The 18,351-nt window shown below is 38.7% G+C and overlaps 1 protein-coding gene across 11 annotated transcripts in view; it reads right to left on the bottom strand.

The window, feature by feature from the left end:
• CFAP54 (cilia and flagella associated protein 54) overlaps positions 1 to 18,351 on the bottom strand; it is a 312,009-nt gene that overhangs the window by 248,630 nt on the left and 45,028 nt on the right. For all 11 annotated transcript variants that reach the window (XM_002687523.7, XM_024992507.2, XM_024992508.2 and 8 more), the window contains 5 exons: positions 14,801 to 14,877; positions 9,971 to 10,099; positions 9,497 to 9,623; positions 2,059 to 2,145; positions 1,846 to 1,967 (listed from right to left, as the gene is read on the bottom strand). In XM_002687523.7, coding sequence (XP_002687569.6) covers positions 1,846 to 1,967; positions 2,059 to 2,145; positions 9,497 to 9,623; positions 9,971 to 10,099; positions 14,801 to 14,877 — 542 coding nt within the window. The remainder of the gene's footprint in view (positions 1 to 1,845; positions 1,968 to 2,058; positions 2,146 to 9,496; positions 9,624 to 9,970; positions 10,100 to 14,800; positions 14,878 to 18,351) is intronic.

The following is an 18,351-nucleotide window of genomic DNA, read 5'->3' as shown; positions in this document are numbered from 1 at the left end:
TTTGCACAAGTTGTTTTCTCTTCCTTGCATGTCCTTTCCACCTTTGTCTTTCTCCGTCTCTGGCAACTCCTGCCTGTCTTTCAGTATTCAACTTTGTGTCATCTTTTCCGAATGTTTCCTCAAACATTCTCCACTGTTGGGTTAGGTATTCTCTTCCTGAATTTCCCTGGCACTCTTGCAATTAAAGCACTTATGACAATGACTCATAATCACTTACTTACATGTCTATTTTCCCATAGATCGGATTTATCTTGAAGGCAGAAACCACAAAGAGTAGGCAATCCATCAATATCAGTTGAATGAAGAAAGAATCTTTGTTTTTATCCCCTGTACTCAGCATAATACCAGGCACATAGTCAACTTGCTTTGAAACATTTGCTGAATGGATCACAGGCCCTCAAAACCATTTGCTGGATAAATGAAGTGACAGACTCATGATCAGGAAACTCTACATGCCAGAAATCTGAAATTCCAATATTCTACTTCCTGACTTCAAACACCTATCCTTCTAACTCTCTCAAATTCTGATTTTATGGCCCCCAACCTCATACAGAGGCCCGATCTCTTGATATCTCCATAGTCTGCCACATCTTTAAAAGTTTAAAAGCCTTCGTGGGTGTTACTGCCTTCTCTACTCAATCTGTACCCATTTCTCATTGTGAACTTTTAACCTATACTTCCATACTTTTGAAAAAGTCCAGTCTGGTACAGATCTCTGTCACAAGTATTCTACTGTCACAGCTACTAAGAACACCACACCAGGATAACATCATACCAGCATGCAGATGGGGCCTTCTGGAAATCCATGGTCTTCAGCCTCAGCTAGAACTTCAGAATGCTGGCCAGCCCTTTATCTTAGAGTTCGCTCCTTCATCCATTCCTCTCCACTCTCCCATCACCTTCTCTCTCCTCAGTCCATCTACCTAGCCCCACATTTCATGGTTGGCAGATTTCCTTGCCTCCTACTTTAACAGATGATTAAGATAAGAAAGTATCCACTCAACTCTCTGCCTCCACAACAGACTTATAGAAATCTATATCTGTCTGTTGCTCCTTGCCTTCTACATCAGAGGGATGAGGTGTCTGCTCTGCAGTCCACCCTCCTTGAAGAGGAATCGCTTTGTATGTGCTTTCAGTCTCATCTCCTTTCCCTCTTCTATTATAGGATCCCCACTGGATGTCAGACTCTTCTTCAATGCTGTATCCTCCCCCTAGCTTTGACCTACACTCCTCTACCCTGTGTCAGTCAAGCTACTGGTAGTCTCTAATTTATCATGTGCCATTCATTCACCCAACACAATCAAAGTTTTGTGATGCATAGGGACAAAATAAAACAGAAATGTGATTCCCCTCAGAAATTTAAACTCTAAAATCAACATAAATGAATTAGTAAGAAGACAGAACCATTTCCAGGTCACAGAGAGACAGCAGTAAGGCAACTGGTCCATAAATCAGCAATCTCCATCTTAGGAAAGTGTCTTAGCCCAAGGACTTTAAGTATTTTAGTTCCATAGTAAGGAATGCATTTATGCATACACAGTGTCACTTACATTCTACAGTTTACCTCATTTTGAACCCTTCTGATTTTATTTGGTTCCCTATGTAAGGTCCCCCCTGCAGAAGGAGAATCTCTCATTTCAAGAGAGTTCAAGGCAGGAGATATACATTAATTTTCCTGTTTAGAACTATTTCACTTCACAAAGAGAGGACTAAACATGGAAAATCTGAAAGTTCATAATCTAATGTTAAGGGCAACACATTATTTTTAGAAAAGAGCAATAAATCATTCATTTTTACCAGGGGTTTCAAGTCTGGACTAAAGTAAGGAATGGTATACACTGTTACCGTCAAGTAGTTCTGTAGAGAAGAACAGGTTGCATCTTTCTCAAATATTAGAAGAGTTTTCTGCATCAAATAAATCGCTTTAGATAGCTTATTCTTCCTTATTTTATTCATCACACTTAATTCTGTAAAAGCAGACAAATGTTTTACCAAAAGGGCAACATAAAAACTATCCTGAAGAAATTTGGAAAAGCATTTTATCCAAATTTTAATTACCTGTAAAACAATCAGGGCTTGCAGGTTTTTTTAGCTTCTCTGTACCTTTGGTAGATGTATTTTTGCTCACAGTTGGAGTCTGCAAAACTGAAGAAGAAAGAGAAGAAGACTGTCGTTACAATCAGGCTTACATTCAAGAAAGGAAATATTTTCTAAACACTAAAGAGTAACTATCTATTTGTAAAATTATTGCTTCCTCTATCATTCAGTTCAGTTCAGTTCAGTTCAGTCGCTCAGTCATGTCCAACTCTTTTTCAACTCCATGGACTGTAGTACGCCAGGCCTCCCTGTCTATCACCAACTCTCAGAGTTTACTCAAACTCAAGTCCATTGAGTCGGTGATCGATCCAACCACCTAATCCTCTGTCATCCCCTTCTCCTCCCACCTTCAATCTTTCCCAGCATCAGGGTCTTTTCAAATGAGTCAGCTTATCACATCAGTGGCCAAAGTACTGGAGTTTCAGCTTCAGCATCAGTCCTTCCAATGAATATTCAGAACTGATTTCCTTTAGGATGGAGTGAATGGATCTCCTGGCAGTCCAAGGGACTCTCAAGAGTCTCCTCCAACACCACAGTTCAAAAGCATCCATTCTTTGGTGCTCAGCTTTCCTTATACTCCAACTCAAACATCCATACACAACTACTGGAAAAAATCATAGCCTTAACTAGATAGACCTTTGTTGGCAAAGTAATGTCTCTGCTTTTTAATATGCTGTCTAGGAGGAGGCAATAGCACCCCACTCCAGCACTCTTGCCTGGAAAATCCCATGGATGGAGGAGCCTGGTAGGCTTCAGTCCATGAGGTCGCTAAGAGTTGGACATGACTGAGCGACTTCACTTTGACTTTTCACTTTCATGCATTGGAGAAGGAAATGGCAACCTACTCCATTATTCTTGCCTGGAGAATCCCAGGGACGGGGGAGCCTGGTGGGCTGCCGTCTGTGGGGTGGCTCAGAGTCGGACACGGCTGAAGCAACTTAGCAGCAGCAGCAGCAGGTTGGTCATAACTTTTCTTCTAGGGAGTAAGCGTCTTTTAATTTCATGGCTGCAATCACCATCTGCAGTGATTTTGGAGCCCAAAAAAATAAAGTCTGACACTGTTTCCATGGTTTCCCCATCTATTTGCCATGAAGTGATGGGGCCAGATGCCATGATCTTAGTTTTCTGAATGTTGAGCTTTAAGCCAATTTTTTCACTCCCCTCTTTCACCTTCATCAAGAGGTTCTTTAGTTGTTCTTCACTTTCCGCCATAAGGGTGGTGTTACCTGCATATCTGAGATTATTGATATTTCTCCCAGCAATCTTGATTCTAGCTTGTGCTTCATCCAGCCCAGCATTTCTCATGATGTACTCTGCATATAAGTTAAATAAGCAGGGTGACAATATACAGCCTTGACGTACTCCTTTTCCTATTTGGAACCAGTCTGTTGTTCCATGTCCAGTTCTAACTGTTGCTTCCTGACCTGCATACAGATTTCTCAGGAGGCAGGTCAGGTGGTCTGGTATTCCTATCTCTTCCAAAATTTTTCAGTTTGTTGTCATCCACATAGCCAAAGGCTTTGGCATAGTCAATAAATCAGAAATAGATCTTTTTCTGGAACTCTTGCTTTTTCGATGATCCAGATGATGTTGGCAATTTGATCTCTGGTTCCTTTGCCTTTTCTAAAACCCGCTTGACCATCTGGAAGTTCACGCTTTACATGCTGTGTAGGGCCACCCAAGACAGATGGGTCATGGTGGAGAGTTCTGACAAAATGTGGTCCACTAGAGAAAGGAATGGCAAACCACTTCAGTATTCTTGCCTTGAGAACCCATGAACAGTATCAAAAGGCAAAACATAGGACACTGAAAGATGAACTCCCCAGGTCGGTAGGTGCCCAATATGCTACAGATCATCAGTGGAGAAATAACTCCAGAAAGAATGAAGAGATGGAGCCAAAGCAAAAACACCACCCAGTTGTGGATGTGACTGGTGATAGAAGCAAGGTCTGATGCTGTAAAGAGCAATATTGCATAGGAACCTGGAATGTTAAGTCCATGAATCAAAGCAAATTGGAAGTGGTCAAACAGGAGATGGCAAGAGTGAACGTCGACATTCTAGGAATCAGCAAACTAAAATGGACTGGAATGGGTGAATTTAACTCAGATGACCATTGTATCTACTACTGTAGGCAGGAATCCCTTAGAAGAAATGGAGTAGCCATCATACTCAACAAAAGAGTCTGAAATGCAGTACTTGGATGCAATCTCAAAAACGACAGAATGATCTCTGTTCGTTTCCAAGGCAAACCGTTCCATGTCACGGTGATCCAAGCCTATGCCCCAACCAGTAATGCTGAAGAAGCTGAAATTGAACAGTTCTATAAAGACCTACAAGACTTTCTAGAACTAACACCCAAAAAAGATGTCCTTTTCACTATAGGGGACTGGAATGCAAAAGTAGGAAGTCAAGAAATACCTGGAATAACAGGCAAATTTGGCCTTGGAATACGGAATGAAGCAGGGCAAAGGCTAATAGAGTTTTGCCAAGAGAACATACTGGTCACAGCAAACACCCTCTTCCAACAACACAAGAGAAGACTCTACACGTGGACATCAGCAGAAGGTCAACACTGAAATCAGATTGATATATTCTTTGCAGCCAAAGGTAGAGAAGCTCTACACAGTCAGCAAAAACAAGACCAGGAGCTAACTGCGGCTCAGATCATGAACTCCTTATTGCCAAATTCAGACTTAAATTGAAGAAAGTCGGGAAAACCACTAGACCATTCAGTTCAGTTCAATTCAGTCGCTCAGTCGTATCCGACTCTTTGCGACCCCATGAATTGCAGCACGCTAGGCCTCCCTGTCCATTACCAACTCCCGGAGTTCACTCAGACTCACGTCCATCGAGTCAGTGATGCCATCCAGCCAACTCATCCTCTGTCGTCCCCTTCTCCTCCTGCCCACAACCCCTCCCAGCATCAGAGTCTTTTCCAATGAGTCAACCCTTCATGTGAGGTGGCCAAAGTACTGGAGTTTCAGCTTTAGCATCATTCCTTCCAAAGAAATCCCAGGGCTGATCTCCTTCAGAATGGACTGGTTGGATCTCCTTGCAGTCCAAGGGACTCAAAAGAGTCTTCTCCAACACCACAGTTCAAAAGCATAAATTCTTCATCGTTCAGCCTTTTTCACAGTCCAATTCTCACATCCATATGTGACCACAGGAAAAACCATAGCCTTGACTAGATGGACCTTTGTTGGCAAAGTAATGTCTCTGCTTTTGAATATGCTATCTAGGTTGGTCATAACTTTCCTTCCAAGGAGTAAGCGTCTTTTAACTTCATGGCTGCAGTCACCACCTGCAGTGATTTTAGAGCACAGAAAAATAAAATCTGACACTGTTTCCACTGTTTCCCCATCTATTTCCCATGAAGTGATGGGACCGGATGCCATGATCTTCGTTTTCTGAATGTTGAGCTCTAAGACAACTTTTTCACTCTCCACTCTACTTTCATCAAGAGGCTTTTTAGTTCCTCTTCACTTTCTGCCATAAGGGTGGTGTCATCTGCATATCTGAGGTTATTGAGATTTCTCCCAGCAATCTTGATTCCAGCTTGTGTTTCTTCCAGTCCAGCGTTTCTCATGATGTACTCTGCATATAAGTTAAATAAGCAGGGTGACAATATACAGCCTTGACGTACTCCTTTTCCTATTTGGAACCAGTTTGTTGTTCCATGTCCAGTTCTAACTGTTGCTTTCTGACCATTCAGGTATGACCTAAATCAAATCCTCTATCATGGGTCATCTTTTTTCATTAATAGATAAAAATTCAAACAAATATAATAGAGTTTTATCATTAAATTATTTTATTAGCCACAGTATGAGGACATGAAGAGTTTTCAAATTATAAAAATATTTTATTTTCTATTTCACTTTAAATAAAATCATCTTGAATGTTGATAAATAGGATCCAACCTACTCTTGGTCACTTTCCTTCCTCAAAAGCTTTTCAAAATTGCTCCATCCATGGTCCCTGCAAGAGTTCTGGGTACCACATGAAGATCTCCACTTTGCTCTCTGTGGCTGATAAAATCAGAGTCTCTCAAAATTTTCAACTAACACACAAATTATTGCCAGCTGGTTATGAGCAGTGAGAGATCCTCGTGTGTAGCTGAGACTGACCATCATGGTGGTCCAGGAAAGAGGTAGCAGGATGAGGGAAAAGAAGATGAAGGTATGCTGACCCAGGGAGGTAGAAAATATATCAAGAAACTTTCTTGATTTTCTAGATCTAGTTCTCAAAAGACCTGGAAATAGGGTACCTGTAATAACCTTACAATAAACCCTTTTATTGAGGTTTAATTATTTGTGTTAATGCACATGAGCCACCATGGGATGATGACTGCCTGATGAAAAGATGTCAACAGACACCATTTAAAAATATAAAGTTTCTTTAATGGCAAAGGATAAGGAAATTTACCTGCATGGAAAACAGAAAATAATGCACCATTCTCTCAGCACCTAGGGTATTATAAATGCTAATTAATTGATAGTTCTCATGATTATAATCATTGGAGATAAGAAAGATGAGACTGCAAGAAAAATTTTAATGCCCAATACAGGAGTCACACTTTATAGCACAATCATCAACAGACACCCATTGTAAAGTTCTTGAATAAGAATGACAAAAGCAGTCTTTAGGCAACATTAGTCAGACGGCAGCATAGACAGTAATGGATGACAGGAGGAAAAAGTGATCATCTGTGCCAGGGTGGCAGTTCAATAAGGCAGAGAAAAATATCAAGCAGATCCAGATACTGCAAAGAAATAATAATTAATTCCATGTAAATATAAGTATGTACGTACATATTTCCAAAATATATAAAGAACTCATATAACTTAATAATAAAACTCTGATTTTAATGGGCAGAGTAACTAAACGACATTTTTCTAAAGAACATATACAAATAGCTCTCTAGTACATGAAAAGATGCTCAACGTCACTAATCATTAGGAAAATGTGAATCAAAACCACAAGGAGATACTACCTCATGCCTATTAGAATGGCTATCAACTAGAATGGTGATAGCAAACTAGTTAATCCTAAAGGAAATCAGTTCTGAATATTCGTTGGAAGGACTTGATGCTGAAGCTAAAGTGCCAATATTTTGGCTACCTGATATGAAGAACTGACTCATTAGAAAAGACCCTGATGATGGGAAAGATTGAAGGTGGGAGGAGAAGGGGATGATGACGATGAGCTGGTTGGATGGCATCACTGACTCAATGGACATGAGGTTGAGTAAGTTTCTGGAGTTGGTGATGTACAGGGAAGCCTGGCGTGCTGCAGTTCATGGGGTTGCAAAGAGTTGAACACAACTGAGCAACTAAACTGAACTGATCATCAAGATGACAAGAGATAACAAACACTGGCGAAGATGTGGATGAAAGGGAACCACTGTGCACTATTGGTGGGGGTGTAAATTGGTTAAGCCCCTATAGAAAACATTATGGAGGTTTCCAAAAATTAAAAATTAAAAGAACTACTATATGATCCAGAAATCTACTTCTGGATATATCCACAAAGGAAATGAAAATAAGATCTCAGAGATATCTATGATCCCATTTTCAATGCAACATTATTCACAACAGCTAAAATACGGCAACAAAGATATCACAATGACCTAAGTGTCCATCAATGGGTGAATGTAGAAAGAAGATGTGATGTACATATAGAGGCAGATTGATATAGATATATATCACATGCACAATGGAATATTATTCAGTCATGAGAAAGAAGGAAATCCTGCTATTTGCAATAACATGCATAAAACTTGAGGGCATCATGCTAGGTGAAATAATCATACAGAGAAAGACAAATATTGGATGGTATCACTTTTACAAGGAATCTAAAAATGCCAAACTCATAGAAACATAGAGTAGAGTGGTGGTTACCAGGGGCTGAGGGAGTGGAGAAACAGATATTGGTAAAAGGGTACAGACTACCAGTCATAAGATGAATAAACTCTGGGGAGCTAATATATAGCATGGATCATAGTTAATAACACTAGAGTATATATTTATAAGTTGCTAAGTGAGTAAATCTTAAATATTCTCACCACAAAAAAAGAAACAGTGATTATGTAATGTGCTGGAGTTGTTAGCTAATGCTATAACAATAATCATTTTACGATGTATTAGTATAGCAGATCTGCACATTGTACACCTTGAACTTACATAATGTAATTGTCAATAATATTCTTAATAAAGCTGAGGAGAAAAAAATCTGCACTCAAATATTATTTAATTAACCAACATTTGATTAAATCTAGTTTCAAAACAGTCAATCCTAAAGGAAATCAGTCCTGAATAGTCACTGGAAGGACTGATGCTGAAGCTGAAGCTCCAATACTTTGGCCACCTGAGGCAAAGAGCTGACTCACTGGAAAAGACCCTGATGCTGAGAAAGACTGAAGGCAGGAGGAGAAGGGGACAACAGAGGACAAGATGGTTGAATGGCATCACCAACTCAATGAACATGAGTTTAAGCAAACTCCAGGAGATGGTGAAGGAAAGGGAAGCCTGGCATGCTGGAGTCCATGTGGTTGCAAAGAGTTGGACAAAGTCACTGAACAACAAACCGTGTATATGATGCAACATAATCCAACTCATCTAGCCTCTGACACTGCTGTCAGAGATATCTCTCTAAATTTTTCAATTCAGTTCAGTTCAGGTCAGTTCAATAGCTTCAGGATAATATATAAACCCTTTAACCCTTCAAGCTCTGTGATCTACCTCTAGGCTTAGTTGTGTCAGTCTCCCACGTGTGCTCTTTACTGCAGCCATAAGAGAATTCCAGCAGTTTCTATACTTCATATAATTGCTTCCACCTTGCTCAAAGTTGCTTTCTCCATTCGAAATGACTGCCTCCTTTTCAATTTTCTTCATAAAGACACTTGCTAGCTTTCTGGTCAACTCTCATCTCTTTCAGGAAGCCATCCCTGACTTTCTTGTCAGTTATATTCTTCTGTGTGCCAAGAGCAAGCACTCTGAGTCCACTTCCACTGCATTTATGAACCTTGACTCTTACAGTTGGCTTACTTATCTAGAGCTCAAAATTAAAGGCTGTGTCTTTTTTGGACCAAGCCTAAAAACAGTTCCCAGATCTTGATATTCACTTCAATAAATGTTTGCTTAATTAAGAAAATACCAAAAGTTTACTATAACTCAAATAATTTAATTTTTCAGAAGTTTACTGATTTGCTAACCAAGGTGTAAAGAAATAATGAAAGCTATCTATTGATATTAATCAGGGAAGTAAGAAAAAACAAAGCAACAAAGTTTATCTGAAAAACACCTGGTCAACAAGAACATTATTCACAAATAAAATTGATTCCACGCTTGAACATGTCTTAAAATAGATTCAGAACAAGTTATCTGCTTTGATGACTACTACCTTGCAACTGGTCAAGAAGCACAACAGCTATTCGGTGCTGGGCTTGAATTAGTTCAAGATGCAAATCCATTATGAAATTATTCGGTGTGACTGGTTTGCACATGTCTCCATCTATATAGTGGTTGTGCTTCGGTAGAATTGAAGCAAAAATTAAAAAGGAATACAGTTATCGAAACATATAAAAATAGCTCTATCCTATTATTATTCAGGTTATCATTTTATTCTTAGCCTTTAAGTTATGCTCACATCTTAACCCTTTAAAATCTGGCTTACACAATAATTACTCTGCTTTCCACATTCACCAATGGCCTTTCAATGACAGGTTCAAAGACTCCTCACCCTCCTTGATTTCTTCTGAGAGGAGAGAAATGTATTTCCAGTCTGTGAGAGGGGAACCACCATAGATCATTCTTTACTTACCTATGCTTCCTAGTTAAGGACAATAAGTCTAATGTAAGAGTTTCTCATTCTCACCGTGGCATAGCAATGGTCAATCACTGATGATCCATTTGGCAAAGCAGTTAACATGCAGTTCAAATTTATGCCATCAATGGCTTTGTCAAGAAGTTCATAGGCCATAAATAACTGTTCTTCAGGTTTTTTCTAAAGTAATTTTATAAACAAAACAGAAAATTCAGATTTAAAGGAAAATCATATACAACACTTCCAAACTTCACAGTAATTCAAAATCCCCACCCCTAGGAAGCCACTGTCCTTGAATTTGGTTTCCATTCTTTTGCATGTTTTAAAATTTTTACTACATATGTATGTGTCCACTAACAAGATGCAATATAGCTTTGCATGTTTTTGATTCTCTTGTGAAATTCTGCAGTTCATTTTTTTCACCCAACCATATGTCATTGAAACCTTCTCCTGGAACTTAGGGTGTCTGGCAGGGTCTGGTTAAGAACACAGAGCTATTCTAAGTATTCCAAGCAGAAAGGGATTTAATGGACAGAACTAGAAGTGTCCATCACTGCTGGAAGCCCTAGGGGAGCAAAGATCAAGAGAGCTGTCAGGGATGACTTTAGTGCATGCAGCAAGCTAAGAATCCAGGAGCCAGGTGACAATCTCAAGTGTCTACCACACTGAAACAAAGGAACTGCAAGGGCTTGCTAAGCAAGGCTGATCAATTATCTTCTTGCATCCTCCTCTGCAGTATAAGAACTCTCTCTTCCCTTGTGTGTAACAAATTCATTCAAATAACCCTAATTGGAAGACTAACCTAGAACCATATGGAAATGAGATGGTGGGAAATGTAGCTCCAGGTCTTTCTCGCTCTAGTGTGAAGCTGATTACGGAAGGGGATAGCAATGATACCAGCTGACTCTAGTTCAAGGCCACTGCAGCTGATTCACCTTCATGGCTGGGATGAAATGGTATTGCTAAGGACTGCATCACAATTCACTTATCCACTCTTCCCCCATGAACATTTAGACAGCTATTACTAAAAGTGTGCAATGTTACTAGACTAGTCTGAGACTTCTTTACAGGCCTACCTTTTCTTCTGCTTCTCTTTTTTCACACAGCTAAGACCCCTAGGGCATGTTGATTAGAAGAATGACAGACATCTAAGTTTGTACATCGGGATAAAGGGATTACTTTTAATCTTTTACCAGAGGCGTAACCGTCATTAAAGGTCTTGGTTGATACCCTTTATGGGATACAAAAGTTCTCTTCTATTCCTAACTTGTTAAGGGTTATTTTTTAAAAGGTGATTGTTGTTTTTGTCAAATGCTTTTGTTGCACCTCTTTATCTGATGATGTGGTCATATTTTTTCCTTTTCATCTGCAAATGTGGTATACTGCATTATGGAATTTCTAGTGTTAAATCATCCCTGCATTCTGGAATATACATAGTTTGATTACACACATCCATTCAACATATGTATAGCTAGATATCTCCATTCAAGAATCACAGGTTCATAAACAAGGTCCTACCATACAGCACAAGGAACTATACTCAATATCTCCTGATAAAACATAATGGAAAAGAATACAGATGCATAATGAATCACTTTGCTGTACAGAAGAAATTAACAACATTATAAATCAACTATACTTCAATAAAAGTTTTTAATTAAAAAAGAAAGGAATCACAGGCTCCAAGAGTTTCCTAAGCAACCCAAGCAGTGTAAATTTGAATGACAGACCAACATGAGGGCAGACCCAAATTATTAGGAAGAGAGCCTTTCTCATGTTTACTCCACTTCTCAGTACCCAAACAGAAACCTCCTTACCGAATAGGCAGATACTTTCCTAGTTGACCTTTTCCTGGGATAAGTCTTGTAGGCTCTAACTAAATGTGTGAGTCTGAGTTTCAAGCCCCATCTCTCATATGTCCAAGGCTCATCTCTTTTCCCTTAGTGGTGGTTAATTTAAATTTCTTTGTAACTGAGACCAACAACCTACTCCAGCATCTGTTTATAAACTGACCATTCTGGTTTTCAGTTCTCCTTTCTATTTTGGCTCCTGGGATTTACCTTACTTTCTTGTGAACTCTGTGGTGTGCTTGAGGATATTTGTTTAATTTTCTCCAAAATTTCCAGGTATTTTGCAGCAAGAGCTTTTTTCAGGTCGTCTAGTTTCCCATTTAGCCACAAACAGAAGTCTCTGAGCGCAGCTTTTAACACCAAAAAGTTTCAAAGACCTCCCACACACACACACACATTCTAGCATCATCATCACCACCACCGTCATTTGTCAACGTTACAGCTAGTGAAAATGGAAGTTAGTTGCTCAGTCATGTCCGACTCTTTGTGATCCCATGAACTGTAGCCTGTCCATGGAATTCTCTGTCCATAGAATTCTCCAGACAGGAGTACTGAAGTGGGTTGCCAATTCCTTCTCCAGGGGATCTTCCCAACCCAGGGGTTGAGCCTGAGTCTCCTGCACTGCAGGCAGAGTCTTTGCCGTTTGAGCCACAATGGAAGCCCAGCTAATACTGTAATATCATTACAGCTAATATTGAATTAAAATGTGTTCCAAGTGCTAGGCTAAATGCTTTATGTGGACTAATTTTTAAATTACCATAATCCTATGAGGCACTTATTATTCTCTGGTGGGAATGGCTACCCACTTTAGTATTCTTGCCTGGAGAATTCCATGGACAGAGGAGGCTGGTGGGCTACAGTCCATGGGGTCACAAAGAGTTGGACACGACTAAGCAACTAACACTATAATCCATTTGTCAAAAATAGCCATGAATTCAGTAAAACTTTAAAGTAAATTTTAAAATATATATATATATAATCACAATAGTACCCTATATATTTTTTAAATAGTTCCATGTGTATATGCAAGATATCATATCTTGGCCACCTGATGCCAAGAGCTGACTGATTAGAAAAGATCCTGATGCTGGGACAGAGCGAGGACAAGAGTAAACGGGAGCAACAGAGGATGAGATGGCTAGATGATATGGCATCATCAACTCAATGGACATGAGTCTGAGCAAACTCCAGGAGATAGTGAAAAACAGGGAAAGCTGAAGTGCTGCAGTCCATGTGGTTGCAGGGAGTGGGATACAACTTAGGGACTGAACATTAACAACAAACATGAAAGATACACAGTTTACCCCACCTGCAGACTTTGCTAGGTGAGCATATGGATTTTGGACTCTCCTTACAATAAATTCTCACTCCTTCTCCCCACTTCACTCCCTTCCAAATAGCTCTGAGACTCTAGGTTGAGATTCAGTGCCCTTTGTGAAATGTAAGAGAAAAACTGAGTTGCCACCATGTGCCACGATGTTATCAACATCTCATTTGGACTGAATCACTTAAAAACTACCAGTAGGATAGATATTACTGTTATCATCTTACAAAGGAGGACACACATTCAAACAGATTAGTTTATTTAAGATCACACAGTCAACATTAAAGTCAGAATTCAACTCCAAGTCCCCCAATATCAACTGCTACGCCCTTAGGCCATATCAGTGAATCACCCCTACTCCATACACCGCACACCCCCATCCAGCTGAGCAGGTAGCGTGTGGCAAAAGTTTAGAGGTGCTATTCACACTCTAGTCATCATAGACTTCTATGTTGACAATTTCCTAGCAGATGGCAATAAATTATATCAAGAAAAGAGTGCATTTTTCTAATTTAAAAACAGTAGCAATAATTCATAAATGATTTTCAGTTTCTTCATGGTCACTTTCTAAGAAATCCATTTCATTTAGTGCCTTTAATCGCCAGAATTTTTCTATCCAAGTCAAAATCTAGTACTTTGTAACTTCTACTACTATTCCTATTCCTGTACGAAGCCTCACAGAATAAGTGCCAGTACACTAAGCAAGTAATTCTTAAATTCTAGTTTCCTTAAGAATTTACCTGGCAAACTTTTAAGAACCTCACACCTGAATTACAAACTTTTGAGAACCTCATACCTGAAATTATGATTCACTATGTCCAAAATGGAAAAAAGGAAGCTATGTATTTAATAAGCACTGCAAATGATCCCTAGAAAAGCCACTGGCAGACAGCTCTTATGCCCCCTCAATCTCTTACACAGTTCAAACATCTTCTGTTGTCAATTTCAAATTTCTCAGCTCTCAAGACACAATGCAGCATAGAAAACTCAAAATTGCATTCCCTGAAGCCTTTTATTAGAGATGAATATAATATTCAAGAAAGTTCTGATATACTTATGATATTTGATTTATAGCCAGTTTCTTAGCACTTGCATTTTTGTGTATTAAAAAAGTATACTTTATACAAGTATTCTGAAGACACTCTTTTTTATAATCAATGGACAGCATAGCATAGTCGCTAAATGCCTGAACTTTGAAGGAAACACTCTAACTTCAAATCCACTTAGCTGTACAACCTTGGTCCAATAAAATGTAGTAGTGAAAATGATCACTGTGACTATATAAATCAACCTCACAAACACAGCACTAAGATAAAAAGTGAGCTACTTTTTTGAATGTTGTAACTCATGGACTCATAAAGCAGGTAAGTGCTAAGGAGGACATCCCTGCTCTGTGAGTCTATGAAATACAACATTCAAAATACCAATAGTAATATAACTATAACTCCTTCTAAGACCCTTTATCTAGCTTATTTTTGAAGTTGATTGGATTTTTTTCTAAAGTAAAAACAAAAGGTAGAAAAATATTCCTATAGTTCTCAATGTATATAGAAACCATAATTTCTCAGATAGTAAATACTCAAAATTACTTCTATAACTAATCATTGTACATTTACAGACGTAATAGTATTTTTAAAAATTAAATTTTAAACATTTAAAATTAAATGTTTTTAACTGTATTTTCTAAAATATTTTGCAGTACCTTACCTTTATTATTGGAAGAATATCTATGCTCCCTTTCGAACCCCCAAAGATTTCACTAGTCCCTCTCTTTAAAGATACATCTGAAAAACAGAGAGAAAGAGTGGAAGGAAGGAAAGAGGAAGAAAGAAGGGAGGGAGGGAGAAAAGGAAGCAGGGGAAAGAAGGAGGGAGTTCAGGAAAAAGAGAATAAAAGAGAGGAAAAATAGGAAGAAGAGAAGGAGTGAGTAGGAGAGAAAGAAATGGAGAGAAAGAGGACCAAAGGAAATAAAAGGATGAAAGAAAAAAATGGGAATTAACAGTGAATCACAATCATGAAAAAACATTATCCTATATTAGTTATCTTTTTAATTATTCATGAGTTTAGAAATGATTCAACACTTAGAAGTTGCATACCAAATTATTTCTTCCAGCTAGTTATATTTTGTCTTTATAAAAGTAAATTTAAGAGTATTTTGTAATACAACAAACCAATTCAAAAATCTTGATTATCAGCAAGGTAATATTATGGTAAAGAGATTGTCTTTCTGTACATTCTATGGAAAATCCATTGAAAAGCATTCATAAACTAACAGTAAATTTAGACAAATGTCAGAGAAGTCTGGCTTTAATTAAAGGAATACAAATAATAAAAATGTATATGACAATGCTAATTTTCCAGTCTAAAAATTTTTCAGTAATTCCAATTAAACAATGAATTACTTAATAGACTAATATTAATAAACATCTTGAAGCAGATTATCATAATTAACTTAGAATGACTTGTACTTTGTGTTTTATGTGCCAATAAGATGATGAGAGTAACATTGCTTGAAAAGTTTAAATTTACATATCTAAATGGGTACAACTGCTCATGACATAAATGTAGATGTTTTCAAGTTTACAAATGGATCATGTTCTAATATTGACTAGTTCTTCAGAAATCAAATATTTTAACAAAGGATCAGTATAATCAGTTGTATGAAGCCTATCCATAACTAAAGAATATAAAATACAATAAAACATTAGTCTCCCCAAAGTAAACAAAACAATAAATTTAATTAGACTTTTTTTTATAAAAGCAATCATTAGACTTTTTGGTTCTAGTAACAGATATTCTGGAAACATTCCCCTGGCTGGAAAAGCTGGAAAAATGCAGGGTTGGTTTTTGTGGGTTTTTTTTTCTGCAAGCTAAGAAAATAATGAAAATATCAGTACAGAGCCAGTATCTTGAAAAGAGAGTATCCCCTGGATCTTGGGAAGCAAGCCCGGGGCCTAGAGAATGTCCTTCGAGCTACTTTTCCCTCCGAAGATTTTCGTCAGTTTTGGAAAGGTAAGCTGAGAAGCTGAATGGTGCTTTGACAGCCTTGAGGAGCTAAAGCAACAGAGATTGGTATCCAGGGCCCATCAAGGGTGAAAAGCCAGAAGGGGCTACATCCTAGGAGTCAGAGTAACTGAAAATAGGCTGAATAAAGAGCATCTCAGCTTTAAATTATCTTACTATCTCAAAGTGGATTAATGGGAACCTGAAGTTGCAATGCCTTCATGTATCTGGCAGAAGCAAGCATAAATCTTCCCTGGAAGAACAGATCATCTAAGGCTTCAAGTTACTTTTATAAAATATTAGTAGCAAATATAGTGTATGGATGTGAGAGTTGGACTGTGAAGAAAGCTGAGCGCCGAAGAATTGATGCTTTTGAACTGTGGTGTTGGAGAAGAATCCTGAGAGTCCCTTGGACTGCAAGGAGATCCAACCAGTCCATTCTGAAGGAAATCAGCCCTGGGATTTCTTTGGAGGGAATGATGCTGAAGCTGAAGCTCCAGTACTTTGGCCACCTCATGCGAAGAGTTGACTCATTGGAAAAGACTCTGATGCTGGGAGGGATTGGGGGCAGGAGGAGAAGGGGACAACAGAGGATGAGATGGCTGGATGGCATCACTGACTCGATGGACGTAAGTCTGAGTGAACTCCAGGAGTTGGTGATGGACAGGGAGGCCTAGCGTGCTGTGATTCATGGGGTTGCGAAGAGTCGGACACGACTGAGCGACTGAACTGAACTGAAATAGTGTCTACCACAAGATTTAAAATAACCAGATTAACCAAATAGCTGATGAAGCAAGTTCTGCACTTAAGAAATCAACAGAATACCTACGGATGAGATGATAGAAGTCGGAAGCCTCTTCTGGCTTCCCTCCACCCCTACTCCAGTAGCCTTTAACCAATGACAGATATAGGTCCGACAAACACCCCAGCCTACCAGCTCTTTAAGGGACATTCTATACAGTCTTCTGGAAGCCCCTTGTGGGACTAAGTCCTATACCCACAACAGCAGCCTTCTCACGAACTTCCAGTACCCTGTACTGGCTTCCTTTCCTTCTGTCCCGCTTCACCCCACCACCCTGCTTCCCTGGATAGCAGTCCAAATAAACTGCTACACTCAACTCTGTCTCAGAATCTGCTTCTGGGGAAACCAATCCAGGAAAAAGTTCAAGGTGACAACACCTGAACTCACTGGTAAATCTTTGCATCATAACAAGTGAGACAATCAGGCATTACATACCTCCTGACTCAATGCAATAGGGAGTATGCATGAAGTATGCTTGCCAAAAAAAATAAGATTGACAAGAAAACTTTTTGAAAATGTATCACTTGAATATAACCAACCTGACAGATCTAACTATCAGGTAGAGAAACAAGTTAACACCATAAGGACGCAAAAAGCCAAATCCAGTATGTGGGAAATCTTCCAGGGAGATGATTCAGTTTCTTCAGGGGTAAGGAGAGGAGGACTGTAGGTTACAGAGAGAGATTTAAGAGACATGATGGAAAATAAAATGTATGGGCTCAACTGGATCCTGATTGAAACAAACCAACAAGAGATTTTAATACAATCATGGGCATAGGGATGTTTGCTAACTTTGTAAGGTATAATGTATTAATAGCATTGTGGTTGTGTAAAAAGAAAAAAAAAACCTTCTGTTAGATAGACCAACACACACACATGTATGTGTATATGCTGAGGTATTTGTTGGTGAATGACATGCTGTCTGCCTTAAAACTGTCCAGGAAAAAAGAAAGTATTGCCAAGAGAGATTAAATAAGGTTGGCAAAATGTTCATAATTACTGGTACTGGATGATGAGTACTGTGACTTATTTAATGTCTCTATTTGAAAATCTACATAATAAAAATTTTTTAAAGGAAAAATGTTTTAAGACAGGATATGTCAAAAAGTATGACTTCAAGACAGAGAAAGCACAATATCACATGACACCCCTTGTATGTGGCATCTAAAAAGAAATGACACCAATGAACTTACTTACAAAAAGAAAAAGACTTACAAACTTTGAAAATGTACTTATGGTTGCTGGGGCAGGTCATGTACACACTGCTATATTCAAAATGGATAAGCAACAGGACCTATTACATAGTACATAGAACTCTACTCAATGTTACGTGCCAGTTTGGATGGGAGGGGGGTTTGGAGGAGAATGGATACATGTATATGCATGACTAAGTCCCTTCACTGTTCACCTGAAACTACCACAATATTGTTAATTGGCTATACCCCAGTACAGA

Source organism: Bos taurus, chromosome 5 (genome assembly GCF_002263795.3).
Source record: "Bos taurus isolate L1 Dominette 01449 registration number 42190680 breed Hereford chromosome 5, ARS-UCD2.0, whole genome shotgun sequence".
NCBI classification, from domain to species: Eukaryota; Metazoa; Chordata; class Mammalia; order Artiodactyla; family Bovidae; genus Bos; species Bos taurus.
The sequence above is the reverse complement of the archived record's forward strand: the minus strand, read 5'-3'. Positions and strand labels throughout refer to the sequence as shown.